The sequence below is a fragment of the Labrus mixtus genome, chromosome 12 (assembly GCF_963584025.1).
Source record: "Labrus mixtus chromosome 12, fLabMix1.1, whole genome shotgun sequence".
In the NCBI taxonomy this organism is placed as follows: domain Eukaryota; kingdom Metazoa; phylum Chordata; class Actinopteri; order Labriformes; family Labridae; genus Labrus; species Labrus mixtus.
The window spans coordinates 4,809,194-4,836,693 of record NC_083623.1 but is presented as its reverse complement, the minus strand read 5'-3'; the positions used below and the strand labels follow the sequence as shown (position 1 = coordinate 4,836,693).

The 27,500-nt window shown below is 42.1% G+C and overlaps 1 protein-coding gene across 2 annotated transcripts in view; it reads left to right on the top strand.

Annotated features, from left to right (window-relative positions):
• Positions 1–27,500, top strand: part of fam184ab (family with sequence similarity 184 member Ab) — a 167,432-nt gene that overhangs the window by 112,656 nt on the left and 27,276 nt on the right. For both annotated transcript variants that reach the window (XM_061051617.1, XM_061051618.1), the window contains exons 14-17: positions 3,090–3,302; positions 13,971–14,124; positions 17,004–17,131; positions 27,412–27,500. The exon at positions 27,412–27,500 is cut by the window's right edge and continues 96 nt beyond it. In XM_061051617.1, coding sequence (XP_060907600.1) covers positions 3,090–3,302; positions 13,971–14,124; positions 17,004–17,131; positions 27,412–27,500 — 584 coding nt within the window. The remainder of the gene's footprint in view (positions 1–3,089; positions 3,303–13,970; positions 14,125–17,003; positions 17,132–27,411) is intronic.

Sequence of the window (27,500 nt, the reverse complement as noted above, 5' to 3'; positions counted from 1 at the left end):
GTGGCTGTGATTATACCAGCAGTAAAAAAAAAAAAATCAATAAGGAGGGAGGGAGCTGATGAGAAAGGCAATAAGAGCAGCTGCATTCCGTCGCAGCTTTTAGTTGTCCATCCAGAACCTTCCCGTCTCTGCACCAGCCGGACTTATTTCACCCTCACACCGGTGGACATGCTCACTCACACATTCATTATTCTGTTGTTGAATACACCCGAGGAGCAGGCTGCTGTAGCTAATGACTGCCCGCTAATATTAATGCAGCGTGACTAAGCTCTCCCGTGGTCATCATACACGCAGACAAACCTTGTCAATGGCTTTATTTATGTTCACTCCTGCATGGCCCAGTGCACCAGCACAGGCCCGCTGTCATCCCCACCCCCCCTCCCCCGCTGTCTATCAGCTCCCATCCCATGATAAATGTGTCCGCTTCACGCCTCACAAGCGTTTTTTATTCACTCTAATGTCAAATCACAGCAGCGGTCAGTCTGTTGATAGACACACACTGACAGAGAAGCTGCTGTGTGGAAGCTAAGAGACTTTTTTTTATAGCTCTGATTTCACTGAATATCATCAATGTCTTTATGTGTGGGCAGATCTAACATACACAACGTATTTATATACACATGCTCACCGCTCACACACCAGGTGCTTCACAGTATGTTGTGTAAAAGGACAAACACAGAACAAACTGCACTGCAAAAGATGAGAGCGTCACCGTCACCATCCTGCATCCCGTGTGCTCAACATTTTGTTTCTTCACATGGTTTCAGAGCGTCTAATGGTCTCAGAGTTCTGCGGCCTGTTGCACCCGCTTAGTGTAAGTTCTGTCTGAAGTCATGGTGTTAAGGTCACACTAAACCCTCCAGAAGTCACGTCTTTATCGGGTTGCACCCACAGAGATGTAAGGCTCATCTTAAGTAGTAGTGTGTGACGTTCAAACTAACCAAAATACTGTCGCAGAAATGATGTTTCACTTCCTGTGGCCAATCAGGGAAGTGCATTTTTAGTAATGCAGTGTTCATTACAGTGCTGTTTCTCATGCCTAATTGTGAACAGAAAAATTGTTAACTTGTGTAAATCCACAAACAGAGACTAAAATCTAAATGTGAAATCTTCAACTTAAACTACATTTAACGACAGCCTACGCAGTTGTTGGACGGTTCAAATTTCCTCCATTAATGGAAAACCACATCAGGATTTTAAATCAAAGTTATGATCCATTTTTTTTTTTTTAGGGATGTTTGTTGGTTAATCCATCACTAAGAACACTCTGCTGACATCAGAACATCCTCTGCTCCTCCCAATCCTCCCAAGTTATCCCACCTTTCAAAACAATCACCATGACAACCGTATTTTACCGAGGACTTTATACTTACTAGGAGCTAGGTGTAAGATTGGAACTTTTGCATCTTCAGCTGGTGCAACACCTAACAAAAGTTAAGGAGTGTAAACTCGGCCGTAAGTCAGGACTTATGTTCAGACTAGGTGACTGTTAAGATTTACATTTCTTTGGCGACTGTCACCAGGGGCAACGAGTCAGGATGCAAGAATCCACCAAGGAAACTTCATGTTAGTTTTACAAGATTTCTTTCTTCAAATTCAGTTTAAAAGGGGTAAATACATGTGATGTTTTAAACATCAACACAACAAAGAGAAGTGAAATAATATTAGAAATATAAACAATTATTCAAATTAGATTTACTTCCTGGTCGTGTTCGGTCTAAAGTCATGAAGTTATGACCGCTGCGTTTCATAGCGACGATTCAAAAAGGTTATATTCTTGTTGTTTCCATGTGCAGTCATGGCTCTCCTGGTGGAGTCAGTGGAAAGTTAAAAGCTGCACTAATAAACACTTTCATATTAACAGCAGACAAATGACTGCACAATGTTCGAGCTGTTATTTGTTCAATTATTGTTGTTTTTATTTTCCTGCCAAACACATTCTGTTCTGGCTCTTTTTCACTGCACTCATTAGTTTTGTTTCCGATCACAGCCGACAGATGTTTCTGTCAAATCAGCTCAGACAAACCCCACCGTCCAAAAAAAAAACCCTCCCTCACGCATCACGCAGACACTTTTAGAGAGTAGCTGGTGAAAACAGAGACAATCAGCAGCTCCAGAGTCAGATATATATGTCCCTCCTGTTTCTTAAGACTTAAGCAGGAGATAAAAGAAGAGCGCTATTTGAATTTGCATGAATTACATGGACGATAACAAAGTTTAAATTGATGTTAACATTTGTGTGGTTGACAATAAAAAATCTAATCAAGAAACAGATTTCTGTCACTGGAAGTAGCCTTCACTTTTTACCCTTTTTAAATGACGCACAGTGGAGATTCTAGGGTCTGTTGGGGCCCTCTGCAAAAATGTATTAGGGGACCCTCCAAACAGCGTTCATAATAATTTTCCCATTACAGATAATTCCTCCATTGACAAACTTTGGTTTTCACAGCAATAATGCATGCAACACTTAGCAGGGCATTGAGAGAGAGTGCTATCAGATGGGGCCCCCTTAGGGAGGTTTCCGACTGCCATTGCAAAAATGTGCACATTTTGAGGCATTGCTGTGGTTTTAAGTTTGTTATCCGTTGGGGGGGGGGGGGGGGGGGGGGGGGGGGGCTGCCTTGCCTGTTGACTTGCAGCGCCTCCTGATGACGCATAGTTGTCTCCAACATCAACCCAGATAAGAGTCGTCCCCCTCCACATAATCCTGCACAGCTGGAGCATTTAAAAGTTAAGAACCACAGCTGTATAAGACAGTGAAAGTGGCCTATAAGGAGTCTGATTTATTTTATTAAGCGCCGCATCTTCCCCCCAACAGTGAAGCCTATTTCTACATTTCGAGGCTCTGAACTTATTACTGTTGTAAACTTCAAAGTTTTATTTCCTCTTTGCCCTTCTCTGTTGTTCTGCGTCATAAAGATGTTGGCTTCCTGGAGGCAGCTGTAACTTTTTATTCTTCTCTCTATTCTGGCTCCACCTCTTTGAGTTCCTGTCATCAAAAGTGTGTTTGCAAAGTTGTCGACGTAGCAACATTTAGACGTGTCCACTGTCCAGTCTGAGGTTCCCTATCGTGTCCGTTCCTTTTCTAGATCTCCCTGCTGAAGCAGAGTCTGGAGATGCAGCTGTCCCAGTCGCAGTCGTCGCTGCAGCAGCTGCAGCACCAGTTCAGCCAGGAGAGGGAGCACCTGAGGATGCAGCTGGACGAGCTGCAGACGGAGCACCAGAGGCGACAGCAGCGTCTGCAGGAGGTCCACTGCTGCGCCATGCAGGACATGGAGCACGCCAGGCAGAGGGACCTGAAGGTACGCATTCAACCCGTTTGAAACAGTACGGTGTTACAGCAGATTTATCTCATATAGGCCAATACTCTGACGATATTAGTGTTTCTCAAACAATGTCTTTATCTGTAAAGTCTTTTCAAATTTGTTGAATGGAATATCTTCAGAAAACATTTAAAAAGCTTTTTTTTTCTAACTGCACTTTTCACATTCATGTTTCCTAGCAGACAGTTCCCTTACCTCCTTTCCTTTTCGCTGACATGCAGCTCAGTTTCTTGCCATATTCCTGCCAAAAACTGTCAGTCAGTGAAGTTTTAAAACCATTAAGTTAAACTGTATATGATCTGTTGAGTGCACCTTTGCATCCTCGTGCATCTGTAAGTTGAGCCAGGGAAACAAACAACACGTATACCTACTCTTCTAATCATGGCTCAACAGCGCCACGAGTGAACAGAAATGGATCACAACCCAAATTGGATTTTTTTTTAATGATTCATTTTGGGGTTTTATGCCTTTTATTGAGCAACAGGATGGCGGCTAGAGTCGGAAATCAGACAGAGATAGAGCTGGAAGTGACATGTGGCGTGGAGCAACAGCTCAGAATCGAAAACCCAGGCTGCCCACTTTTGGGGACTGTAACCTCTATACGTGGAGCGGGTCTTTCTAAATCCGACCTGCTCACCAAGGTGACCCATCCGCGGTTGAGCAAGCTCTGACTTCTGTCCCACCAGCAACCGCCCACGGATCAACCCTCTTAATCCAGAGCCATCTGCTTGCTTTCTCCGCGGCTTTGCTCTCCGATTGGATAGCACTCTTTTTTTCCTGCACCTGAGATTCCCAGGTGGGTGGAAGGCTTTGCTGAACAGGTGTCCTGCAAAGCCTTTACAGCCAAATGCTCTGGGCTCATAGTGAGTGTTCCAGCCCGTGTCCTGGCACTCCCTCCACCAGTTCCTGGTACTTTGCCCGCTTTCCTCTCATTGGCCTCATCAATGCATTCCTCCCATGGCACGGCGAGTTCCAGCTAGATCGGCTGTTTCGTCCCCTCTGAGGGTTATGATCATGCCTGGATGACGTGATGTTCCTGCAATGTGCTGTGGGAACTTCAGCTGCGTGCCCAAATCAACGTTCAGCTGCAGGTCAGAGGTCGTGAAGAGGATGCCTGGTCCTTGTCTTTGTCTGTGGGCGAGGTGTTTCTCCAGCTTTGAAGAAGACGATTGCCTTCTTTGGAGCATGCTGGCGTCTCCCTGTGCTGATGGCAGTCTCTCTTATCTCAGATCCAGCCTTAAGCACTTGGTCATGGCGCCATTTGCAAGTTTGTTAGCATACAAGCAGAAACAGACATAAGAACTACAAATAAGAATCCAAAAGAACCGGATCAACAAAACAACATGAGAACTGAACAGCAGTGAAAAAACCAACCATCTTAACAACTCAAGTAACACATGTCTCTTTAAAGGGATACTTCACTCATTTGCATTAATCTTTGTATCATTAGAAACCTGGTAGTATTTTTGAATGGTCGTGCATCCCGCCCTAATTTTCCCCTGAGATGGGAAATCTTTGTATTTTTAAGTCTGAAAAGGAGCTTCCAGTGACGCAGAATGACGATTTTTGCGTCACTGGAAGCTGTTGCGGTTAGCGGGGTGAAACTACAATGCTAGTTCCTCATATTTTCGACCACTGAAACTACAGACCAATCACAGATCAGTGGGCGGGAACTCACTCCCAGAATCGAAACTTAACGTCTGCCATATTGCTTGGAAGCTATGCTAACAGGCTCTATGGAGAAAGATGATAATGGAGAAAAAATATAAATATAGCGGCAAGACGGCTGCTGCCGACAGGCCGGTCTTGTGTTTTGGCTGCCACTGGCCGCCGCTGGCCTGCGTTGCTGTGCATTCTGGGAGTTGGTGTCTTTCATCCACATGAGCCAAAAAGACACTTTCTGCCTTTTCTCGGCCAAGAAGGCACCAACTTCAAAATGTATTTCACATTTCTACAACATATATGACCCAATGTCAGTACAGATTCATGTTTCAACGGGTGAAGTATCCCTTTAAGTAACAGTTGTCAAGTCAAACGCTCCTAAGTTTTGTAAGTATGCAGTTAAACTTCTATCAGTAAAACACTATGTAGGCAGCTCAGCCTGTCAGAAACACTGTGACCAGGTCTGAGCCGTCACACTGAAGGTCCATTGTTCCAGTACTGCAGCAGAGCTGGATAACCATACAGAGTCAGCACCATGGACAGCTACTGGATACACGCCTCAAACTCAGACTTAATCAGCACCACGGACAGCGACCTGATGTACTACAACGGCTACATTTATTAACAGAGCCTCCCCTTAGTCCCTGAGGAAGGATTATTTACCTTCCATTTATCACTGTCACATTCATTTTCATTAAGTACACCGGCTCTGGAAAATGTGAGACCGGTCCTGTAAAGCAAAAAAAAAAAAATGGAAAGTGGAGATTGATTATCCAGTAATTCAATTCTAACTTATGTTTATCATTTTAAAAGAGCACAAAGCAAGAGCTGCAGCAATTATGTCATCTCCTCAGCCAGTTTAAAAAAAAAACTCCTCAGGAGCCGCCGTCCCCGACATTTTTAATCCAATCATGTCTCGTCAGAGTCAAGGTTAGTCTGGCAGTGAGTCATCAGTGTCGTTCCTCCCTCTCACTGACAGCTTTCTATACCGACTCCCCATACTGACACCTCTGTGATTCCTCTTTACAACGTCAAAATATGCACACACACACAAACACAACATGCACGCATCCTCAAGGTGCCAAGAAAATGTTCTCCGACGCTAATCCTTCCCATTTTTTTGCAGTCAAGGTCGATTTGGATCACCTATATTCTAAATCCCCTCTTTGACTCGGGGGTGCTGTAATTGTATTAATGCTCCAGGCAGAAATGGAGGTCAGGAAGCGGCGTCCGTGTGATGTGTTTTTGGCAGCGCCTCGAGTACAAATGTGTGCGAGGATGAGTGTGCCGGGAGAGGGAACATCACCTCTGAGTCACACGGCTCTTATGAAATCGGCAGTCTTCATTATTTTTTTTCCTGTACACAAAACTAACTGCGATAACAAACAGTTTAATCCGTCTCTCCTCCAGATGTTTTCCAATACAAACACGCTCAACAGCTGGCGCACATTCCTCTCAATATAACCTCAGAGTGGACCACTTTTTGTGTGTCCTGCCTCAGTTGTAGTTTTTAAAAAGAGGAAGTGTGAAAGGCTTCATTTGGTGGCAGGGTGTTTATATTCCTGTCGGCAGAAGGAGCACGGAGAGAGAGAGAGAGAGAGAGAGAGAGAACTCCATTATAGAGAGTGGAGGCATTAGAAGGATGATTTGTGAATGTGTGTCTGGGCGGATGAGAGGAAACATTCAGATTGCCTGGCGTTATCTGTTCACACTTCGCAGACGGTGACATCCAGGGAGTAATAAAGTTTTCACATTTCCTCCCCGCTACACAAACACATTCTCATAACCTAATTCAGCTCCCCCCCCCCCCCCCCCCCCCCCACCCCCCTGCTAAAAGAGCTACAAATAGACGCAGCGAGTGTGCATGGATAGCGGTTCAGTTTATTGATTTGCTTATCACCCTTTGTCGTACTTATCTTATTTCTCAGACTCTCGCTCGCTTTCTCGGAAGGGAGACATTTTTTTTTTTACTCTTCTGTCATGCTAGCAGCGGAGCTTCAAGGTTTGCAATGCGAGTTAGTCACTCCACACCTTTTCCTTCAGACTCAAATTTGACGACAATCTAGTTCAATATCGACCAATATTAATAAACATTTCGGTAAATATGCCAGAGTTAGCCAAAAGGCAAATTTTCATCTGTTGTCGCTGGCCAGATTTTATAAAAGGCTCCCTAAAAAAACCCAAATTCAAACATCGCTAAAAGCTACAAAAATAGAAATATCATGACAGCAATGAAGCAGACAGGTGAGCAGCCACAGGAGGAAATACAAAAACCATGCAGGATACACATAAAGCAGCATTTGGTTAATATAAAAAATGTATATCATGCAGGACAGACATGGAGCAGCATTGAGCAGACATAACAATGTACCAAAAAAAGAGCAGACGTCAATATTACGTCTCAGCAGTTACCCCCTGCAGCATGGAGGAGGAAAAACAGAGGAAAGAAACTCAGAGGAAGGCCACATCAAGATCCCTGGTGTAGGAGGGAAAATGTCTTGTGGATGTGGATGTAATGCTGCTAGATGTCAGAATATTCTGACATAATTTAATACCTATTTTGGACGGGTATAAATTAGTCCCACCTGTGTGTGTTTGAGAAAATTGCCTGTTACACGCTGAAGACGAGCGTCTGCTCCAAACGTTCCTGTGGCAATTAAAATACAATTTTAAAGTGCTGTCAAAATCCTTTTTTTTTTTTATGTCAGAATAGGAACATGAAAAAACACGGCCTCCATCTCTATAGAATACGTCATCAAAGACGCCCTTTGAAGCATAATGCAGACTTTTATAGTTGCAAGCCATTAACAGGACGGAGTGGACGGAAAAATCATGCAGAGTTCTTGTCTCTGCTGTGCTCACTTCATACCAGTACTCACTCATAGTGATTTCCACTATTCTAACATATATCAAACATTAATGCTTGCCTTGTACTCAGTCTTCACTGTCATGGGTGTGGGAAAACAAGGGAGGTGGACAATAACAAAAATGATTGAATTTAACAAAAAGGCAAAAGGCAAACAAAAACTTACTATTCAAAAAGTCCAAACTACAAAAAACCACAAAGGGTAAATAACACAGGTAGCCACGAGGAGTCACAGGAGCACAAGGAAAACCGACGCGAGAAATAGCTACACAGAGAACTCAAGAATGTAACATTACCACTAGAACAAAGAAACACAAGGATAAGAAACTACAAAATAAAACAGGAAACGCTAAAGACTAAACTATGAAACATTAAGACAAAAAACACACACAAGGGAAACAAGCAACACTAAGATGGACAGGAGACATTAAAACATGGAAACCTAAACGCTGAAATACAAAACTAAATCAGACTAAATCATGACATTCTCTCTGTGACCCACTCACAAAACGTATTCTTGTTGTCTGTCCCCAAAAAGTAGTGTAGATCTTGACATGGGGGGAAAAGGAGTTTCAGGTGCGCTGCAGGAATCTACCTGCAGGAGCAGCGCTGTCTGGAGGAGCCGGTCTCTATAAATCTTTTTATAACTAGTTTAAAAGCATTGGATTTTCTGCTCTGTGACTCAGAATATATGGCTCTTTGTTTGTAATTGTTCTGTGTTAAATGTCTGCTGACCCTCTTGGTCAGGACACTCTTGTAAATTAGACTTTAAATAAAGAATGGTTTTCCTTATGCATGATTTTAAGTTTGACATAATGAGGAAGAAAAAGGAGTTTAAAAAGTGGTGCACCGCCTCGAGCAACTCTTATTACTTTTCTCTCCCTTATACAAAGAAAAGTCCAGAGGGCTTCTAACTTCTCTGGACTCTCTCCGGAGTGCAGTCACTTCTCACGGCCTCATACTGAGGAGGTTATACGTCTGCTTTTATCTCTTAACGAGCTCCACTAGTGCGGCGCGCTCTCTCTCTCTCTCTCTCTGGTCGGCTGGAGAACGCTTTGAATAAAAACTGAAGATCATCACAAAGCGGCCGCTCGACTGCTGACTTGAGAGCGAGGAAGGAGAGAACACATTACACCTGAGTCAAAGTCGACGTGTTGGTGGCTGCGGGTTAGATAAGGCATTAAGATTCAGCTCGCGTTTTTTTTTTAAAACCACTCAACAGCCTCGCACCTTGAATGCATATCAGACACCCTTTTAAGCTACATCACCTTTTCAGACGCCGGAGTTTCGCCACCTGGAGTCTTTAAGTTGTCCTCGAGGGGGGTCAGGATTAAGACCATGTGCTGAGGCAGCTGGATCAGCCTTTCAGAGGACTCGAGGGCCACAGTCGCTTCATGTCTTTGTGTGGTTATCCTCTCCTGTCTCTCGCCTCCTGTTCATCAATATCAGCCCTTTCTGCGTAGTTAAATAGATTCAGCCACCAGCAAAGTAACAAATATTGACCCTCCAGTAATGGAATGAAGATTGAGCAACCAGACCTGGACCCACAAACAGCTCAGAGAGGAGAGGAGGAGGTGAGAGTAACAGCATTACTGTCAATTTGTAATTATAGTATCTACCGCGATTAGAGGTAATTAATGTGCTCCCTTTAATTAAAGCAATAACCGCCATGGTTTTTACTGACCCCATTGCACAAATGGACCAACGATCAATACCTAAGAATGAGAGAAATTAGTGGACCTTAAAACTCACTTTCTCATACAGTGATGAAACCTCCGGGCTGGACTTTCAACACTCTTCTATCTCTGTTTTTTACCCTCACTAATCATGAGTGGATTAGTGGCGCTGCTTTACAGTCATGATCACTTTATAGTAGCAACAGAATATGATTCTATTTGGAGCTTTTCACAGGTTTGACACCTCAAACTGCACCTCACCTCCCTGAGCTGTTTGATCAGGAGACAGAGAATGTGAAAGAAACGACTCAGGAGGAAAGTTTTTTTCAGAATGATTTCTGAACCCGCTCCTGTCACAATGACTTTTCCCTGCTTGCTACCGCAAATCAAACTCGATTCAAAGATCAGAGCAGTCATACAAATTTTCATTCATTTTTTCTTTACATTTACTGAATGAGATTAAACTGAGCTGCAACCTCTGGTGGTAAAAAATGAAACCAATGTTGATGTCTTAAAAAATGCAGTTCCTTGAGTGTCCACTTGAGGCTGGCTGCAAAATCCAAGGCAAGGCAAGTTTATTTATGTAGCACATCTCAACAACAAGGCAATTCAAAGTGCTTCACACAAGACATCGAAAGCATCATGACAGAGGAAAGAAAAGAAACATCACTGAAATGATTAAATCTGAAAATATGTTCAAATAAAAATAATTCAAATGAAATGAATTGAAATAAATAAATTAAAGATATAAAAAGAGTTAAAAGTTCCAGTGCAAAGTTTAAAATCGTATTAAAGCTGTTTAATGAAAGGCAGCTGTAAACAGGTGAGTCTTCAACCTCCATTTAAAAGAGCTGAGAGTTTCAGCAGACCTGCAGGTTTCTGGGAGTTTGTTCCAGATATAAGGAGCATAGAAACTGAACGCTGCTTCTCCGTGTTTGGTTCTGACTCTGACAGAGAGCAGACCTGTCCCAGACGACCTGAGGAGTCGACCAAGGAGTCCTTATTAAGTCGTTTTTTTAAATACGTACTCCTAAAAAGTTTCTAGAGATTTCAGGTAGACTGAACCACAACCAGGAGAGCGCTCTGGTGATGTTTCTCTGAGCGTGAGGAATCCCTTGTGACGGCGGTGATGAGCTCCTCCTGAAGCGCAGGTGGCAGGTTTTTCACCGACCCGACCGACAAAGTAATTTAAACACAGAGGATCATAACAGGCAGTACAGGAAATGAGAGAGAGATGATGACAGACAGAAAGACGAGAGGAAACATTATGAAAAATATGAAGCGCTGCTTTTTGACACGATAGAGAGGAGAGGCTCGTTGGTACATTTAAAGTATATTTCTTTGATGAATGTAGCTTGACAGACTATATTATCTATCTGTTTATAAAGATCTCGTCATTAATGATCTGGAACTCTTTTTGTTTTGCATTTTGGAAAAGTTAAGCGTCACCATAGTTACCATCGGGGGATCTTTTGTCAAACTCTCAGAGAACCGGAGACCGCTGTCCGCCGACTCAGAGCGAGGCTCATTTGAATATTCAGAGCTGTCTCCGTTCCGTGACTCATTTCCCAAAGGCATTACACACCGACGAATTAAAATGCCACAGATGTTACTGTCAGACCTCTATGAATATCATTTTAGGTGTTCCTAGTTGATGGCTTCTTGTTATAATTTGCGAAATGGCGTTTCAATATTTTACAGACGCAAGAGAAATGGGTTGAACTCGGTGTGAACATCAATCTTCTTGTCTACTTCGATGTGTTTTAAGGGCTTTGTGTAATGATAAGAATGAGATCTCAACTCTGTCTTAGTCTGTAAGAGTGCTGATGGAAGAAGCAGAGTACTCTCATTTAAATATCAAACTTTTACTTTACTTTATACATCTCAGGTCTGAGATGAAACGAGCTGAGGAACACTGTCTCACTCAGCCTGCCTGTCCTACAATATCAGCTAATTCAGCTCACCTGTTGCTCTACGAGCAGGAATTATTGTCCTATTTCTAGAGACAACACATACATTATTTTAAAAAACGGTAAGAGGAGTATTCATGGAAATATAAACTGTAAGTAAGATTTTAATGGACGTTCAACTGGGAAAAATATTTTAAATTGAATTAAAGTCTTAATATGAGATTTTTCACACTTAAATAGAAATCAAGTATCTCCTCTGAAAATAACTCTGTGAGTCATGACTGTCTACAATGGGTGTAACACCCGAGTCCCACTGTCTGTGATGTTTTCAGAGTTTTCAGAGTCCTATCTTCACTTTGTTTACATCGTCGGGACGGCCGGCTGACTCCTCCCCTCACGTATAAAAGTTGTTTAATTGAGGGACTAGAGAAAAGAAGAATAACATACTGTACTCACTGCTTAACTGTGTTTCTAGATCACGCTCATTTCAGGTAAATTTACATGCAGTGTGAAGATACGAGCATAATAAAGATCACTAGCATTAGCATGCTAACACAACAATGCAGCGCGAGTTGTTTTGGTTTCATGCTGGTGCTCAAGGGCGACATCTGCTGGATCAAAAATATGCTGGATCGCATATAAAGCATTTAAATACTGGACTAAAACTATAAATGGAAGTGAGAATTTAAGGGCACGTATCATGCAACAATTATAACCAAGTCTCTGTGTGTGTGTGTGTGTGTGTGTGTGTGTGTGTGTGTGTGTGTGTGTGTGTGTGTGTGTGTGTGTGTGTGTGTGTGTGTGTGTGTGTGTGTGTGTGTGTGTGTGTGTGTGTGTGTGTGTGTGTGTGTGTGTGTGTGTGTGTGTGTGTGTGTGTGTACCTATCTTACACGGGACTCCATCGTCGTTACTCTCTCACAAACGGGACTAGCCGGCAAACAGGTGACATTTTTGAGGTCCCGTCTTGGACATGCTTTGAATCATCCTAAAATCATGTCAAAACCACTCTGGTGACGTTTTTCTTCTACAATCAGCTGTGTCATGTCTGTGTGATGAGTAGGTCTATACTCTGTCTGTCTGTGTGTGTGTGTGTGTGTGTGTGTGTGTGTGTGTGTGTGTGTGTGTGTGTTTGGTTGGGGGGTCGGGGGTGTGTGTTGTGGCTGGATTCCAGTCAGCAGCGATACTACCTGATGCTAATGCTAATGCTATGTATATAAATGATCGTCACTTCTCTTTGTTCTAATATGTTGTTCCAGTTAAGTTGTTTGTTTGTTTCCTGTAATGACGCTAACGCTGCGAACATCAACGGCTGAATTAATCAAACTCAACAAAGTTTAATTAATCACCAATTTAAAAAAAGCACCAGGCAAAATGGTGAAACATCTGTTAGTGTATTTGAGTAAACTAGACACACATAGATCTATTATTCTGTTGCATGTGAAGTCTGTGTAGACTCTTTTGTGTTTCAGGAAACATTAAGCACATAAAGGTTGGAGGTTAACAGAGAGATCGACTGGTCCAAAGTAAACCTCTTTACATTGTATTTTGATAAAATAAAGCCTCTTGGTTATCTTTGCAAACATTATTTTTTTCCTTTTTTTTGAAAATTATCAGAATGTTTCTGTTGTCATTGTAACTTTTTGATTTCTCCATCTGCAGTTCTACAAACTTGTAACCATACCCCAGAGCAAAAAGTCTCCTCAAATGACCTGGTGTGTTGATTTGGAAGCACTGCGCCAAGGAGCCATTTTCACACATGCACACTCTCGAAAGTGTTTTGAAAATATCAGACAGACTTTCTCTGAAACCTTCCTGAGTTAGTTGTTTGGGAAAGTAACCCGTTTGCACAAAAGGGGTGGACAAAGAACCCCTCAGACAAAGCTAAGAGTCTGACGTTATGACCGTTTTTTTGCCTTTATATAAATGCAATGTGTAGTTTGACGTATTCACTGTATCAACAGGAAACATAAAGTCAAGGTAACCAAATCCATTGAATCTGTCTGCAAACCTCTTAAAGCGATGAGGGGGAACTGTCTGCGAGACAACACTTTCCATATAAGAGTGATCTTTTATCATTGCCTCAGAAAAAGTTTTCTATAGAAATAGTCCAATTCCTCTACTTGACTGATGCTGTATTGCATTTTAAATCGGTGTAGGATGATGATTTCTAGTTTTCTCCTCAAGCACTCAGAGGATTTAAGATGTTGCTGAAAAGCTTCCGTATCTCTTCTTGCCTCATTTTTTTTTTCCATTTCCGACTCATATCTTTCCTTCCTCTTACATTCCTCTCTCACTCCATCATCCCCTCCTACATCTTAAACTTTTAAATAACAAATGTTCCTCTTTCCCTCCCTCTCCTCACTCATTTCCTCTACCCTACTTTTCCTCGATCCCCTCCCCTCACACATCTCTCCCTCTGGCCCTCCCACTCTCTGTTCTCCACTTTACCCCTATTTTCCTTTGTGCTATCCTTATCCGCCCTCCCCTGTTCCCCTACCTCACACCCTCCCACCCTCTCTCATCGCTCGTTCAGGAGCTGGAGGAGCGTCTCCGCCATCATCACCATGCAGAGCTGCAGTCTCTCAGAGAGGCTCACCGCCAGAGCATCGAGACGCTCAAGCAGCAGTCGGAACAAGAGCTGCAAACACTCCGCTTCGAGCTGGAGGACGAGGGCAAAGCCATGCTGGGTGAGGTCATGTGACAGTGTGTGTGTGTGTGTGTGTGTGTGTCAGGGTGGGGGGCAATCAATAGATTCAGCCTTCCATGACTTTTTGGCACATTTTCAACAAATATCCTCATGAATGCACATGGTCACAGTGTGAGCTCATTTAACTGAGAAAACTGAAGTTTCACCAGAAGAAAATAGCTACCAAAACGGCCTCTCCTTCCCTTCTTTTTCCTGTAACTAAATATAGATTTAAGACTTTCTTTAAGATGTAAAAGCACAAACCTTTAAGTACAAATGCTGGTGGAATTTAGTTACGATACAGTATGATATAATACGATAGGAGACAGTATGATATGTCAGCACACCAACGTGATACGATATGATTGGACACGACATGTTACGATAAATCAACTTTTGATAAAACTGAAGTCATGTCTCCAAAATGTTTTCCAGTCAAATCTTAATTAATGATATGATATCGTAGCTAGCACGTCATTGCACCGTCAGAAGCGTAAAACGTAAAAACCCATGCAGCAACCTTCAGTGTTAGAAAAACAAAACTGATGTGTTCAAAAATCCTGCAGTTCGTAGCGTGTCCACTTGAGGCTGGCTGCGGAAGCACCAGAAGTCACACACACACCCATTAACAAAATGATGTTTTTACAGTATAAATGAGCGTGTTTACAGCCTGGTTCATAAAACAAAATTGGTCTGATTGGCTAGTTTCTCGATCAGCACACACTGAATGTTATGATTATTCCAGTCATGACTGACAGGCGGACCGGACGGTATGTGATCGTTTATCAAGAGGTTTAAAACCTGCCTCAGCTCCAGCTCTCAGCCTGTTGTTAAGTAGACTGAACGTTAAGGTGAGACAGCATTTCCAACATGGCGACATCGCTAGAACTCCAAAGCCTCCTGCAGTAACAGATCGGTGACGTCACTCAGACTCAGCTTAAAAAAACATTCAGTTTCAGGCCAAGTTGTTATTCCTCTATAAATGTGGTTACAGAAATGGAAAACATACATGTGATAACACTAGCTATTAGCACAAAAGTTCTGTATGTTACTTTTGCAACATCTAATATAAAACCTAAATAGTTTACATAACGTTGAGTGTCATTTAGAATATCTTGATCATGCTAAATCCCGAATTCAGCTTTTATATTAGCAGGCTAATGTGAGCTTTATCGGTAAGTTCAACTGGCTGTACAACCGTTAGCCTAAATGGGAGTCACCAGGTGGGTATCAGCTCGATGCAGTCAGCTGTTCCAGTGAATCCCACGTTAATGTAGATCTAATCAAAGTGTCTTTATTTGCAGGGACCTCTTTTGAGTTATTGCCATTTTAAACGTATGGTTTCTCATTCATATAAAACTTTCTGTAACTAAACCACTGAAAGGCTCCAGAGGTGAAGGAGTAATGTTTCCTCACTCAACCTTCTGTATTGAAACTTTAAGTTAATACTGATGGTGCTGTGAAGACAATGGACTATGTGGACTAGAATGAGGGCAGATTAAGAGCTTTATATTTCCACACGCTGTGTTTTTTATTCCTCCGATCTTTAGGGAGGGATGGGAGGGATTTGTCTGGCTTCAGAGACAAAAAATAAACTAGCAACACCTTCAACACAGACGGCACTGTCCCGGCTCTCGTTTTTAAGTAAATGCAGAAATGAGAGTAAACAGTGCAGGGAAATGTAGTCTTGTGTTTTTATTTACACAGAACCGAGTGTTTTAATCTAAAACCACCTTTTAAAAATGACTGAATGTGAAAGTACAGAGAGGCCATTAGCAGGGTTCTTTAGTTAGTGATGGACCAACAGAGCTGAAAAGTGCAATAAAACCTCAGTCTGATCCAGTTTTTAGTGCTAACACACTGGTGCTGCTGTGAGAAATGGGCTTCCATTAACCTTGGTGTCACGGTCCTGACATCGGAGTGCTGCTTCCATCTATCTCTCACTTCCCCACATCCTGACATCCCTTTATTACCTTTTCCTCCTCATCCCCTCACTGTCTCGTACCTTTCTTTCTCTTCTACCTGTGAGTGAAAGTGTCGAAACATGTGTGCTAAGATGAGAGTGTCGTGTTTTTCATCTTTAGAGGAGCCTTATGTAAGACAGCTGCTGAATGAAATGATAAAATGACCTTACTCTATGATCAGACATTAATGAAACATGATATGTTCAGGTGCTGGCTTCTCTGACAACATTGCAGCAGCCAGTATGTCCTCCTTCTAAGTTTAGATTCCGGTCAGCAATGGTCTGCTTTTGATCAGAGAAGGGAGGCGGTTTTAAGGCTACCACCTTTAGCTGTTTTGCACACCTCTCAGTTTGCCAGATTTCACGGCAGACCAACAGGTGTTGCTGCAGTGGAAGCGGGCAAGCAAACTGCTTCCTCTGACCAGTTAGCTCTAAGCTCCACGAGCAGAAACGTGGTCAAACTAGTATAACTAGATGCTTTTGAAAAATGGACAGAGGTCAAAACGCAGAAAGGTTTCAAGACGATGCACAGCTGGCTAAACACTGAAGCTTCCCTGTCCGCGAAATGGCAACCTGAGCATCGACTCTAGAGAGGAGGGGGCGGGGGGGAAACAGCTTTCTCCAGTGTATTGAATTAGGACTGCAGTACCCATTTTGAACACTAGGTGTCCGAGTTACATATTGCTCCTTAAATATTCTTCCAGTATTTAAAGAACTACTGTGATTCAGAAATACATTTCACTTTTTACCGCTGGTCTGTTGACATGATTAATATGTCGGACTACATGTCGGTGCCTATGTGAAAAAGTAACTCAGGAAGGTTTCAGGGGCAGCCTGTCCTGAAACCTTCAAAATATGTGATATCATCTTCATGACTCAATTTGAACTTCTTGTGTCCAATTTTTTTCTCCCATCAGCCTCTCTGCGATCAGAGTTGAACCACATCCACGCATCAGCCATCGAACACCTGAGACAAACCCACCAACAGGAGTCAGCTGCAGCCAAGCTGGAGCTGGAGAAAACCCTGGAGAACAACCGGATACAGGTAGGAGGACTGACATCCTTTTTTATCAAGCATTATAAATCAAAACTCGACATCCTTTCACACACTACTTCACGTTTTTTGAGATAATCATGACACGAGAAAACGTAATCTGTGGATACATTTTCCATCTTGTTGTTTTTGTTGACACTTGACCACAGCATGGAAACATTTTTTCTGTGATGAATAACTTTCTAGTCAAGTACAACTCCTCCTTAAGGCCCCGTGTCCAACTAGCGTTTTTTTTCCGGGCAGAAAAGCGCTCGGGAGTGTTTGCATGAAGCGTTTGTGCTCTGAGAAGAAAATCACTGCACGTCCGTCCTGTCTCTATGACAACAGTCTGTTGACAACGGCGGCTGTATGACCGACACAGGTCACTTTTTACTGCTTTATATTTGACATGGAGCAAAGAGGATGTGGGTACAACACACGATCTGTAGGCGGGAATATCATACATTTGGAAAAGAGCGCCGGTGACGTCAACAGCGCCTTTCTGAAGAGTTGAAAGATTTTCAACTTGAGCGCTCAGAGCGGAGAGTTGGGAAGAAAAGACACTGGGCGCTGCGCTTTTTCTCCTGGCGGCCGCTTTCTGCTGAGAACGCTCTCTACACATTCAAAATGATGCTGGCGCTCAGAAAAAAAACGCTATTTGGACACGGAGCCAAACACGAGTTTCCTTTTTTCATCACGGGTGTATGGATTGTGTGGTAAGAAGTCCAAAGTGTGTAAACACCTTCCAAAAGGCTTTTAAGGCATCTCTTTCACACTATTAAACACATTCATTCTCCGTCTCCCCGAGGAAACTACTCGAGTGAGAAACACAGCAAGAGTCCACAAAACACCCAGGATTTACTGGCAAGAAGTTTACAAAGCTGTTTGCAATGCCAATATCTTTATATATGACACGTTTACTGCTAAAGAGATTGTAACTGAAAGTTATAATTCATAAAATGTAAAATCCTGGTTGACTTAGTGACACCCATTGTTGCAGCAGCAGGGTTCAAAACTATGGGTCCTCAGGGGGCAGCAAACCTTCTCAGAGCAGGTACTTTGTCATGTCACGCTGTGCAGGGTGAAAGTACTTCTCGACACGAGCAGCTGGAAACAGTAAAGTTGGTTGTTGCCTCGAGCTTTTCACTGAACGCTTCTCTGTGGCAGCTCGTTCATTCTCCATTACTCCCCGCTGGATTACAACTGATCCTCTGACAGAACAATACTGGGATGCATTTTGCACGATTTAAAACATTGGTAAGCACCGACACAGATAACAGATATATAGTGTTTCCATCGACTGCGGCACGATGATATCCAGTCAGTTTTTACTTTGAATTGTAGCGGAAAGAGCAGGCCATCTTAAACAGTGAAGCTAATATCAATGTCATCACGTTTCCCTGGATGGCATGTTCCAATGTTTTCTGCCTGACGTCAGTATGTGAATGCTCGACTCCACCACTAACAATTAAAACAACAACTACACAAAGAGACAAACACTGACTCTGAAATTTGGGTTTGATTTTATGTACAGTAAACCTTCAGAAGTTCAACAGGTAGCCAGATGTGGCGCTATAGCAATTACTCAATAATTAAATAGCTTTGTAAAAGATAATTACCAAATTTTTTAATATATGATTTAAGAAAATGTTAATATACTGTGTCATAACAACAGTTAAGAACACTTGGAAATTATGAAGAGGATTTATTTCTATTTTCTGATATTTTAAAGACTAAGGAATTAATAAATGATTCAATACTAAAAGTGCAGCAGAATGATAAGAGAAGTTCTGTGTTTTTTTTGTTTTTTTTTTACTGTTTTGTTTTCCTCTGCTGGTCGTTGATCAGAAATGAGCTGGGGACAGAGGCAATGAAAGATAATGTAGTCAGCATGCGGCACACCTGCTGCAGGCACACACACTTAAATCCACATACACACACACATGCACACACACAAACACATGCACACACCAGCCTACATGCTACCCCCCTCTCTTGTAAATCTAATTACCCCATCACCATGACTTCTTCTCTCTTCACCTCGTGATACAGATGTTCTTGCAGAGAAGCACAGCTGGCTGTCTTTAACTCCCCTACACACACACACACACACACACACACACACGCCTCCATCAGTCCCTCTCATCTCTGTTGCCACGGCAATAAGGAGTCAATAAAGGCTAATGGTAGAGAGTTGCCGCCTGAACTACCTGTCAATCAAAGGACTCTTGAAAACACAGAGAAAACTGAGCTCAGATTCAGTCAGTCTTGCAGCATACGAGCTACTTGGTGAGCATGAGGCACATTTCTTCTGATTTAGTCCCCGGCTGGAGACGATGTTGGATTTTGTAAAGTGTTGAATCTTGAGCACTGCATGTGAGCAAATCAGGAAGGGGAAATGTGTAAATGATTCCTGAACAAATCAGATCACATCCTTATTTCTCTTCCTCAAAGAATAACTCCATTAAAAATGCGACGAGCTGACTACTATCTTTAAACTGAATGCGCTTTAATCTCTGGTGCTGACACATTTAAAGTCCTGTCATACACAACACAAATCAACAAAGCACTTCAGCGTAAAGTATAGATTTCAAAATAAACGTCAGACATAGCTACTTTTCAAAACAGTATTCCTGAGTACACTACATCCTTTTTTTTTTTTTTAAATACAGCTTTTTCAATCTTTTAAACAGGGCGTCAGAAAAACACAATGTGAGGTAGGTCTGCAGGTTGTGTTCATTATCTTTACATCTGATTGTTATTTAACAATAAATGTGAAAAATGCTTATACTTTGGTATGGTTTCATGCTGTGTCGTATCATATCGTTTAGATCATATCACATAAGCATCACATTTTCCGGAGTCAAAAGTCTTTATTTAAATGGCTCTTAATAAATAAATGCCTGTCCTGATGACAAACAAAGTTAATTGTGAAGAAAGGGAAGTCTGAACTGAAAGTCCGAGCCACTCTGATGTAGTATCAAAATCCTTTATTAACAGGGACCCCTGTTAACATCTCTGCTAATAAGAACGGGAAAGGCGGTAAGGATAACGGGAAATGGATGATGTACGTTCACTGCAAAGATTCTTGGTGAGGCGTTTAAAATAAAGCAGGATACGTTTTTTTGGTCTGAAAACACGACGTACACATTTACAGGATGAACTAAAGACCAGACAGAGAAAGAAGTCTTAATAGAGAGAGACATCCCTTTTAAAGTGACTCTACATACAGGATATTAATACCACAAAAACAAATATACCCTCAGCTTTAAAGACAAACCTTCAGACAAACACAAAGAAAGAGTGACTTTGTCACAAACACTTAAAAACCATCAAAATTTCAAAACAGAAATAGACCCGAGGAAGTGTTTGATGCTGACGATGTGATGATTTATCTGACAGCTCTTTTTAATCAAACACCTTACATATCTCCAGGGAGCGACAGATGACAGTGTATTAGAGACACAACCCAGTACTTCATCAGCCTCGTCCTCCCCGTCTGTTAACTAATTAGACGTATTCAAACATAATTTAACTCGGCGTGACGACTGTCGGCTGCTGGGCTCTTCCACTCTGACGACTCCGCTGAAGAGCTTTAACGTTCAGAGACCATGAGGACTCTAAGAGAGGTGAACGAGGAATTCATGTCAACACAAAATCTGACCTCTCTTACTCTAAACATCGAACTTTTTGTACCCACTTCTTTTTCAGGCTCCATAGGGTATACCCACTTCTAAATCTCCTCTGATTCACATCTTTAATTGATTGACCATATTCAGTGGATTGCTAAGATGGTGAAGGGATGACCCTCCCTACTCTGTCTCTAATTGGCTAGCCCAAGCGCTAACTGAATAAGCAAGAGGAGTCTTCTGTCACTGTAACAGAGGCTGTTTATCTTCCGCTGGACGGGACACTTAAACAAATCATTTGGGGAAAAATTAAGAGTATACCCACTTCTTCAGGAACCACTACACCACTGCGTCAAACCAAAAAGATAAATGTACTCTGTGGTTACAGTGCGTGCTTTAAAGTCTGCTGGGTTATAAGAAAGACGAACAGAACTCACTGTGTTAGCACATCATGTTACTTCAATGTTCCCAACTTCAACCCTTTGATGGATGTGGACCCTTTGTTCTTTAGAGCTGCGGTGATTAGTCAGTTGAATTGATAATACATGTCTTATTAATCCTGCAAGGGGAAATTCAGTTTTACACTCTGTTATTGAGACATGCTACACACACACAGGCTGAAATACACACACATGCCCAAACAGGATCCTCTAATGGAGAGATGTCAGGGTGAGGGGGAGTTGGTGGAGGGGTTAGGTGTCTTGCTCAAGGGCACCACGGCAGTAGGGTTAGGGAAGTGAACTGGCACCTCAGCAGCTACTAGGCCAACTTCCAGATTTGGTCGGCATTGGGACTTGAACCGGCCACACAACCCAAGTCCCTATTCTACAATTCACTTAGCAGACTCTTTTATCCAAAGCGACGTACATCAGAGAGTAAGAACAACACAAGCAAGGATCTAGAAAAAAGGGAACAATGTGAGTAAGAGCAAACGATCAGCTTTGAGTCTGATTGGACACACAGGTGCTGACAGGAAGTGACCAGAGGCAAAGCACAACATTGACAGCAGTTCTTGAGAGCTCTAATCAGTATAGAAACCATCTTATAAGTCGTCGTTATCAAACAAAAACCATCGTCATTACCATCATCATCATCAATAATATGGAGACCATCATCATTAAGTTAGTAGGTATTCATGAAAGAGCTGGGTCTTTAGCTTTTTCTTAAAGGTGCAGACTGAGCTACAGCTAAAAATGTTTGGCCGCACTAGATGCTGAATCTATGCTCGTGGGCTCAGTGTGTTACAGACGTTCCAGTCCTCTGTCACCTTTAAAGGCCTAAGAGTTGATACTGAGGCAGTCCAGCACTAATTGAATCTGAAGAGTAACATCACAATCTTACTAAAAAAAAACAAGTTCCTACCAATGGTTCTCCATAAAGAACCCTACAGCAGACATTCAGGATGGATGATAGGGATAAATTAAACTCCCCTCTTCATCTTTTAAAACTTTTCTCTCCATTTTTAGAACGCGAGGAAATCACTTCCTAATTCAGTCCTGAGATTGGCCGGCTAATGTCCACACCTCATGAATAATCGAACGACTTATTTATTTTTCAAAGGCTTCAAAATGAGAAAAGAGAGGGCTCGGCAAAAGAGCACGACGATGGCGCACATCTTCTCCTCCATGGTTCTTTTTTTTTTTTTTTTTACTCTTTCAGCCCTGTTGTTTGGAGAGGAGGGGGGAAAGTGAGATTACAAGAGAGTAGATGTTGAAAGAAAGAGGAGAAAGTGACAGACACACCATTAGCTCAGTGGCCTAAAACCAGCCTGCAGCCAACACCAGCAGTTTTATCTCACCTGTCGTCTCTCATGAGCATCACACAGAGATATCTGCTATAAGGTGATTAGATTAGACCTTGGAAAAAGTAGTGCCGTTCAATACATTATCTTCAAAATAGCCTCGAACGCACTGAGAGGAAACCAATTTTAGTTTATCTTCTTTATTCTTTGTTGGTTTCTTTCATTCTTCCAGCTTTTCGTCTCATTCTTGTTGGCCTGTTTTTTTTTTGTTGCCTTTTTCTGCGTCCTCCCCCTCGGATCAGAGCCAGGATTCTGACAGTCTAGAGATCTGAATGAGTAAATGTGTTATTAAAGATTAATCTACCTCGTCCCCGTTGTGCATAATTGTTGCCACAAAGTATATTGACCACATAATTCAGCCAATAACATAAAAGTGAATGTTGAGGGAGACTCAGAGACAGACAGTGAGAGACTATATGAGGCCATTAGAAAATGTCGTTATTATGGCTTTTGGACTCATAAATGAAGGCCGTAAATTGTTAACGAGGCAGGTGGTTGAGATTTTTTTGCAGAAGTGGACATAAACTCAACATAATTTAATGTAATTACATTCTGATGGTGTTAAGTGGCCCTCTAGTGTGAGACTTTAGATCACATCTGTGTCTTAATCTCCCTCTAAATTCAATTCTCTGACCATCATGAGCGTGGCAGTGATTTGGCAAACGGAACTCGCTCTGCTTCAGGATTTTATTTTTAACACTGAACTTGTTTATTTTGCATGTTGATGACTGGACACTCATTTTTATTCATTTCAAATCACACCAATTATTCCCATTTTCATAGATTCATTTACTGCCATTTTTAAAAAGAAGAAGGTGATTCTAGAGTTTGTTGGGGTCCTTGGCAAAAATCAATTGGGGGGCCCTCAAACCATCATGTCTGCCAGTGTCCTGACGTTTAGTCCTCCTTCGATTTCATCCTGAATATGTTTTCTCTCATATAGACGGATAATTCCCTTTCATTTTTCTTTGTTGACTTTTATTGACACACTTTGGTTTTCGCAGCAAATAATTCATGCAACGCTAAGCAGGGCCACACGAGTGAGTGCTGTCAGATGGGGCCACCTTAGGGAGGTTTCCTACTGTCATTGTAAAGTTTGCACACGTTGGGCCGCTGCTTTGGTTTAAGTTTGTCAGCCTTCAGGGGCCCCCTACTGGTCTGGAGCCCCAAGCAGTTCCCTGCCTTGCCTGTTGACAAGCAGCGCCTCTGGGTGAAAATTGATAGATATCTTTATTTCAAATATGTAAAAAAAAAAGTAGATAAATGACCAAATAAGAAAATAATTCAGGGGTACCGGATAGCATAGCTCTGCCCTTTGCTGCTCGTCACCCCCCTCTCTCTCCTCCCATTGTTCCTGTCTCTCTTTAGCTGTCCTATCCAATAAAGGCAAAAATGGCCCAAAAAATATCTTTAAACATTTTTTTTTAAAAGATATAAAAACCTAAACAGCGACGTCAACATCCACGTCTAACGAAAATAAAGTCAAAGAATGAAAGAAAGTCAGGCAGGTTGCATTTGATGTCTTCAGAGTGTTTGTTGATTGAACCGACGCGTTATTCTCTCGCACTCTAATTGTTCATTTTCACACCTTGTAATCATGACTAACATAAGCCCGCTCGTCTGTTATTATGGAGTGTAGAACAAAAGAGCAGCTCTGCACGGCGTCATGACTCATCTCAACATTGTTTCAATGGACGTCATTCACTCAGTTGTGGAACTGTGATTATTCATGAGCGTTTTGAATTAGAGTTTATTCTCGTCCTGTGATGTTCAGCAGGTTGCATCTCATCCAGAGCAAAACTTCAAAACCACCTCTTTTTATTTAATTAGTATAATTGCCCTGTTCTTGTCAAAATAAGGCAAGGTTGATGAAGGTTAACCCTTTCATTGATGAATGTTAGACAGGTTTGGGAAACGTTAAAACATGTATATTGTACGTGTGCCTCTCTTTAGTTTAGTTTATTAGTTTATTTGAATCGGGGACAATGTAGAAAAGAAGATGACTCTCAGAAGAGAAAAGATGCTTTGTACCAGATTTAGCTAACTAGCTAATTTCCATCTGTAGCCCCTGGGCAGCCATAGTCTTGGCAGGCGACAGCTATGTTGTCAAAGGTCATTGGTCAATGTGTCTGTCTGTCCATTCAGCTTAAATTAAAATAAATCATGACACACTCTTTGAGCGTCTTCTTCCTCTGTCTTTTGTCCCAAATCCACTTGGACTCAAAGAAATACTGATTGGGCGACGTCACCGTAGCCATTTGTTTTTTGCCATAAATCTGCATCCATACACTAGTTTTTACAAAATTTTACGCAAATTTCCCAAATGATTTTAAACAAATGCTCGTCAGCTACATCCGATTGGAGTATAAACTGATGAGAACTTAGTGGTCAAAGGCCTTCAAGTATCGATGGCGTCATCGGCTTGGGCGTCGTCATAATAAAACCGAAGCACCTTTGATAGAACAGCTCTGAAGTCTTCTCGACTTGTGTTTTTCAGAGTGACTTGAATGTAAATTGCATCTCGACTTGTCGGCTGAAGGACACACCTGCGGGACTCTAATTCGATTGAAGCCGTGTCTAAAGTGGCCCCTTAAGTGATAAAGTCAAGTACAATACACAACGTGATTCATAAAGGAACGCCACGGCTCACTCAGTCCACCCGGGGGGTATTTATGATTAAAAGTCACTGTTGGACACTGAATGGTAATGAGCGTCACTTTTCATTATCACTCCATTCATTAACATTCACATTAACTAACAGCTCTTACCGGCCGGTGTGGAGCTTTGACTCAGTGTACATTAATCACCTCATGACGGTGGAGTTTGTGCTGTTGATGAGAAACATTTCAACACTCATAAAGAAACATCATTTCATCATCATTTAGGAAAGTTTTATACATAAAGTTCTGCAACATACTATCATCAGATGTTGGTCTTTATTGATCTATATCAATATGTTTATTAATATACTTTATTTCAGAGGGGTCCATATCATTATAAAAAAGCACAAGAAATAAAAATACAGAACATCAACACAGGGATCAAATCAGTTCAGTTCACAGTTTGTCATTCATTCAAATACAAAGAGACATTTGAACCAGTAGAGTCAGAGACATTATGATTATATGTTCTGAATCAATTAATCAACACATAAATTTATACATTAAATTTCTCAATACAGCATGAAATATGGAGACGTTATTAGTAACAAACATTGGACTTGCACTCGTCCATCTTGGTTACTTGAGAAGTATTCTAAATGTATCATAATTATTATATGCCACCACCAGTAACTTTCTAATTTTAGCTTTACTGTAATGTGTCAGTGTTTAACTAGATTTTTAATCTCATTTGATTTGTTAAACTTCCTAAAGTAAAAAGGTGTACACTGTACGATTGTATAAAAGTCGTGGTAGATCGTAAGCTCACACTGTACGACTAAATCGTTTACGCTGCACGACTCAAAGCTCACGGTTAATGTGCTCACACTGAACCAGTAGAATCAGGGCATTGATAAATGTCAACAAAGTTTCCTTTGTAAACGCCCACAGGTAGAGATTGAAGTCAGATCAGAGCAGTTTGGTGTCGATCAAAGTCAAACACAGACAAAAACACTCCCACACACACACACACACACACACACACACACACACACACAGACACACACACACACACACACACACACACACAGCATCACCAATAATAACTGTTATGATCTTAAAAGGTTTTTAAGTGGACCCAAAAGCAAAAGTGGAAAACAGGGTGGTGGGTAAAGGGGTATTTACTGGTGAGGCTGGAATGAGAGGCTGGGTGGTGAGGCGCTTGAGCTCGTAGGTTGGAGGCACCGGGGGGAAAAACAAGACAAGGGAATAATTAGCGACGGGTAATCCGAAGCACAAAAAAGTCTTACTGATACTTGAAAAGCCGATCTACCACGGTGTAGGCGGAAATGATCTGGCAGCTTGGGAGAGGTGACCCAGGGTATAAATGCTGCAGCCGGTGATTATAGATGACAAACAGTTGAGTGATTGCAGCGAGCTCCAGCAGCCAATAAGCCACGCCCAGCCTCTGAAAGAAAAAAAACACAAGCACCAAACCAAGAGCAGACCAGGAAAAACACACAACACTGTCCAATCACCACAAATAAACCAGCTAACTAGCAGCTAAATCCTGATGGAAGAGAAATCAAGTCAAACAGGCACAACGGCTGTTGCCATGGTGCTCTCAGGTGCTGCCTGACAGTTTGTGAAAGCATATTCAGGAGCCGGGGGAATTGGCTCGTTTCTGCTCTCACTGTACCAGTGTGTTCAGTCGTATGACCAAAATAAAAAAAAAAAAATGTATGTCCAGTTGGGAGCAGCAGATTGGGGCGGTGATAGATGTGTTAGATGTCGCTTTGCATCGTGCAGCATCGTGTGCTCGCTGTCCACACAGCATCCAATATTTACTCCTCTGCTCTGTTCCCCATTGCAATCAGTGTGTCATGTGGAGCTTTAGTAATGAAGGTGGACTAACTGAAGCGCGGGGCTTTTTATTGACGAGCTTTGGACTCCAGGGATCGACAATAAATGGCTCGAGGTGAGCTGAATCAAGTCTTTCTAAGGTGTTGATTCAGGTTGTTAGATACACCGATAAGAGAAGTTTACTTCTTATAGGAGCAGAGAGATTAAACCGTCTCAGACAAAGACTGATTGGTTCTCATCACTTTATCTGCTGTGTGATTGGCTGATTGTCGGGCACCATCATTTTATCACCCTGCCTGATCTTTAAGTCAGTATAGGGAAGTAGGAGTTTACCTGACATCCTCAGTGAATGAACAACTCTGTGGGAATCTAAAACTCTGCTTTAACACTTTTTCTTAGGAGCGAGATCTGTTGGGCCGGATCACCGAGCTGCAGGAGGAGGTGTCCAGGAGGAAGAACCACATCGCCCAGCTGGACCACCAGATCCA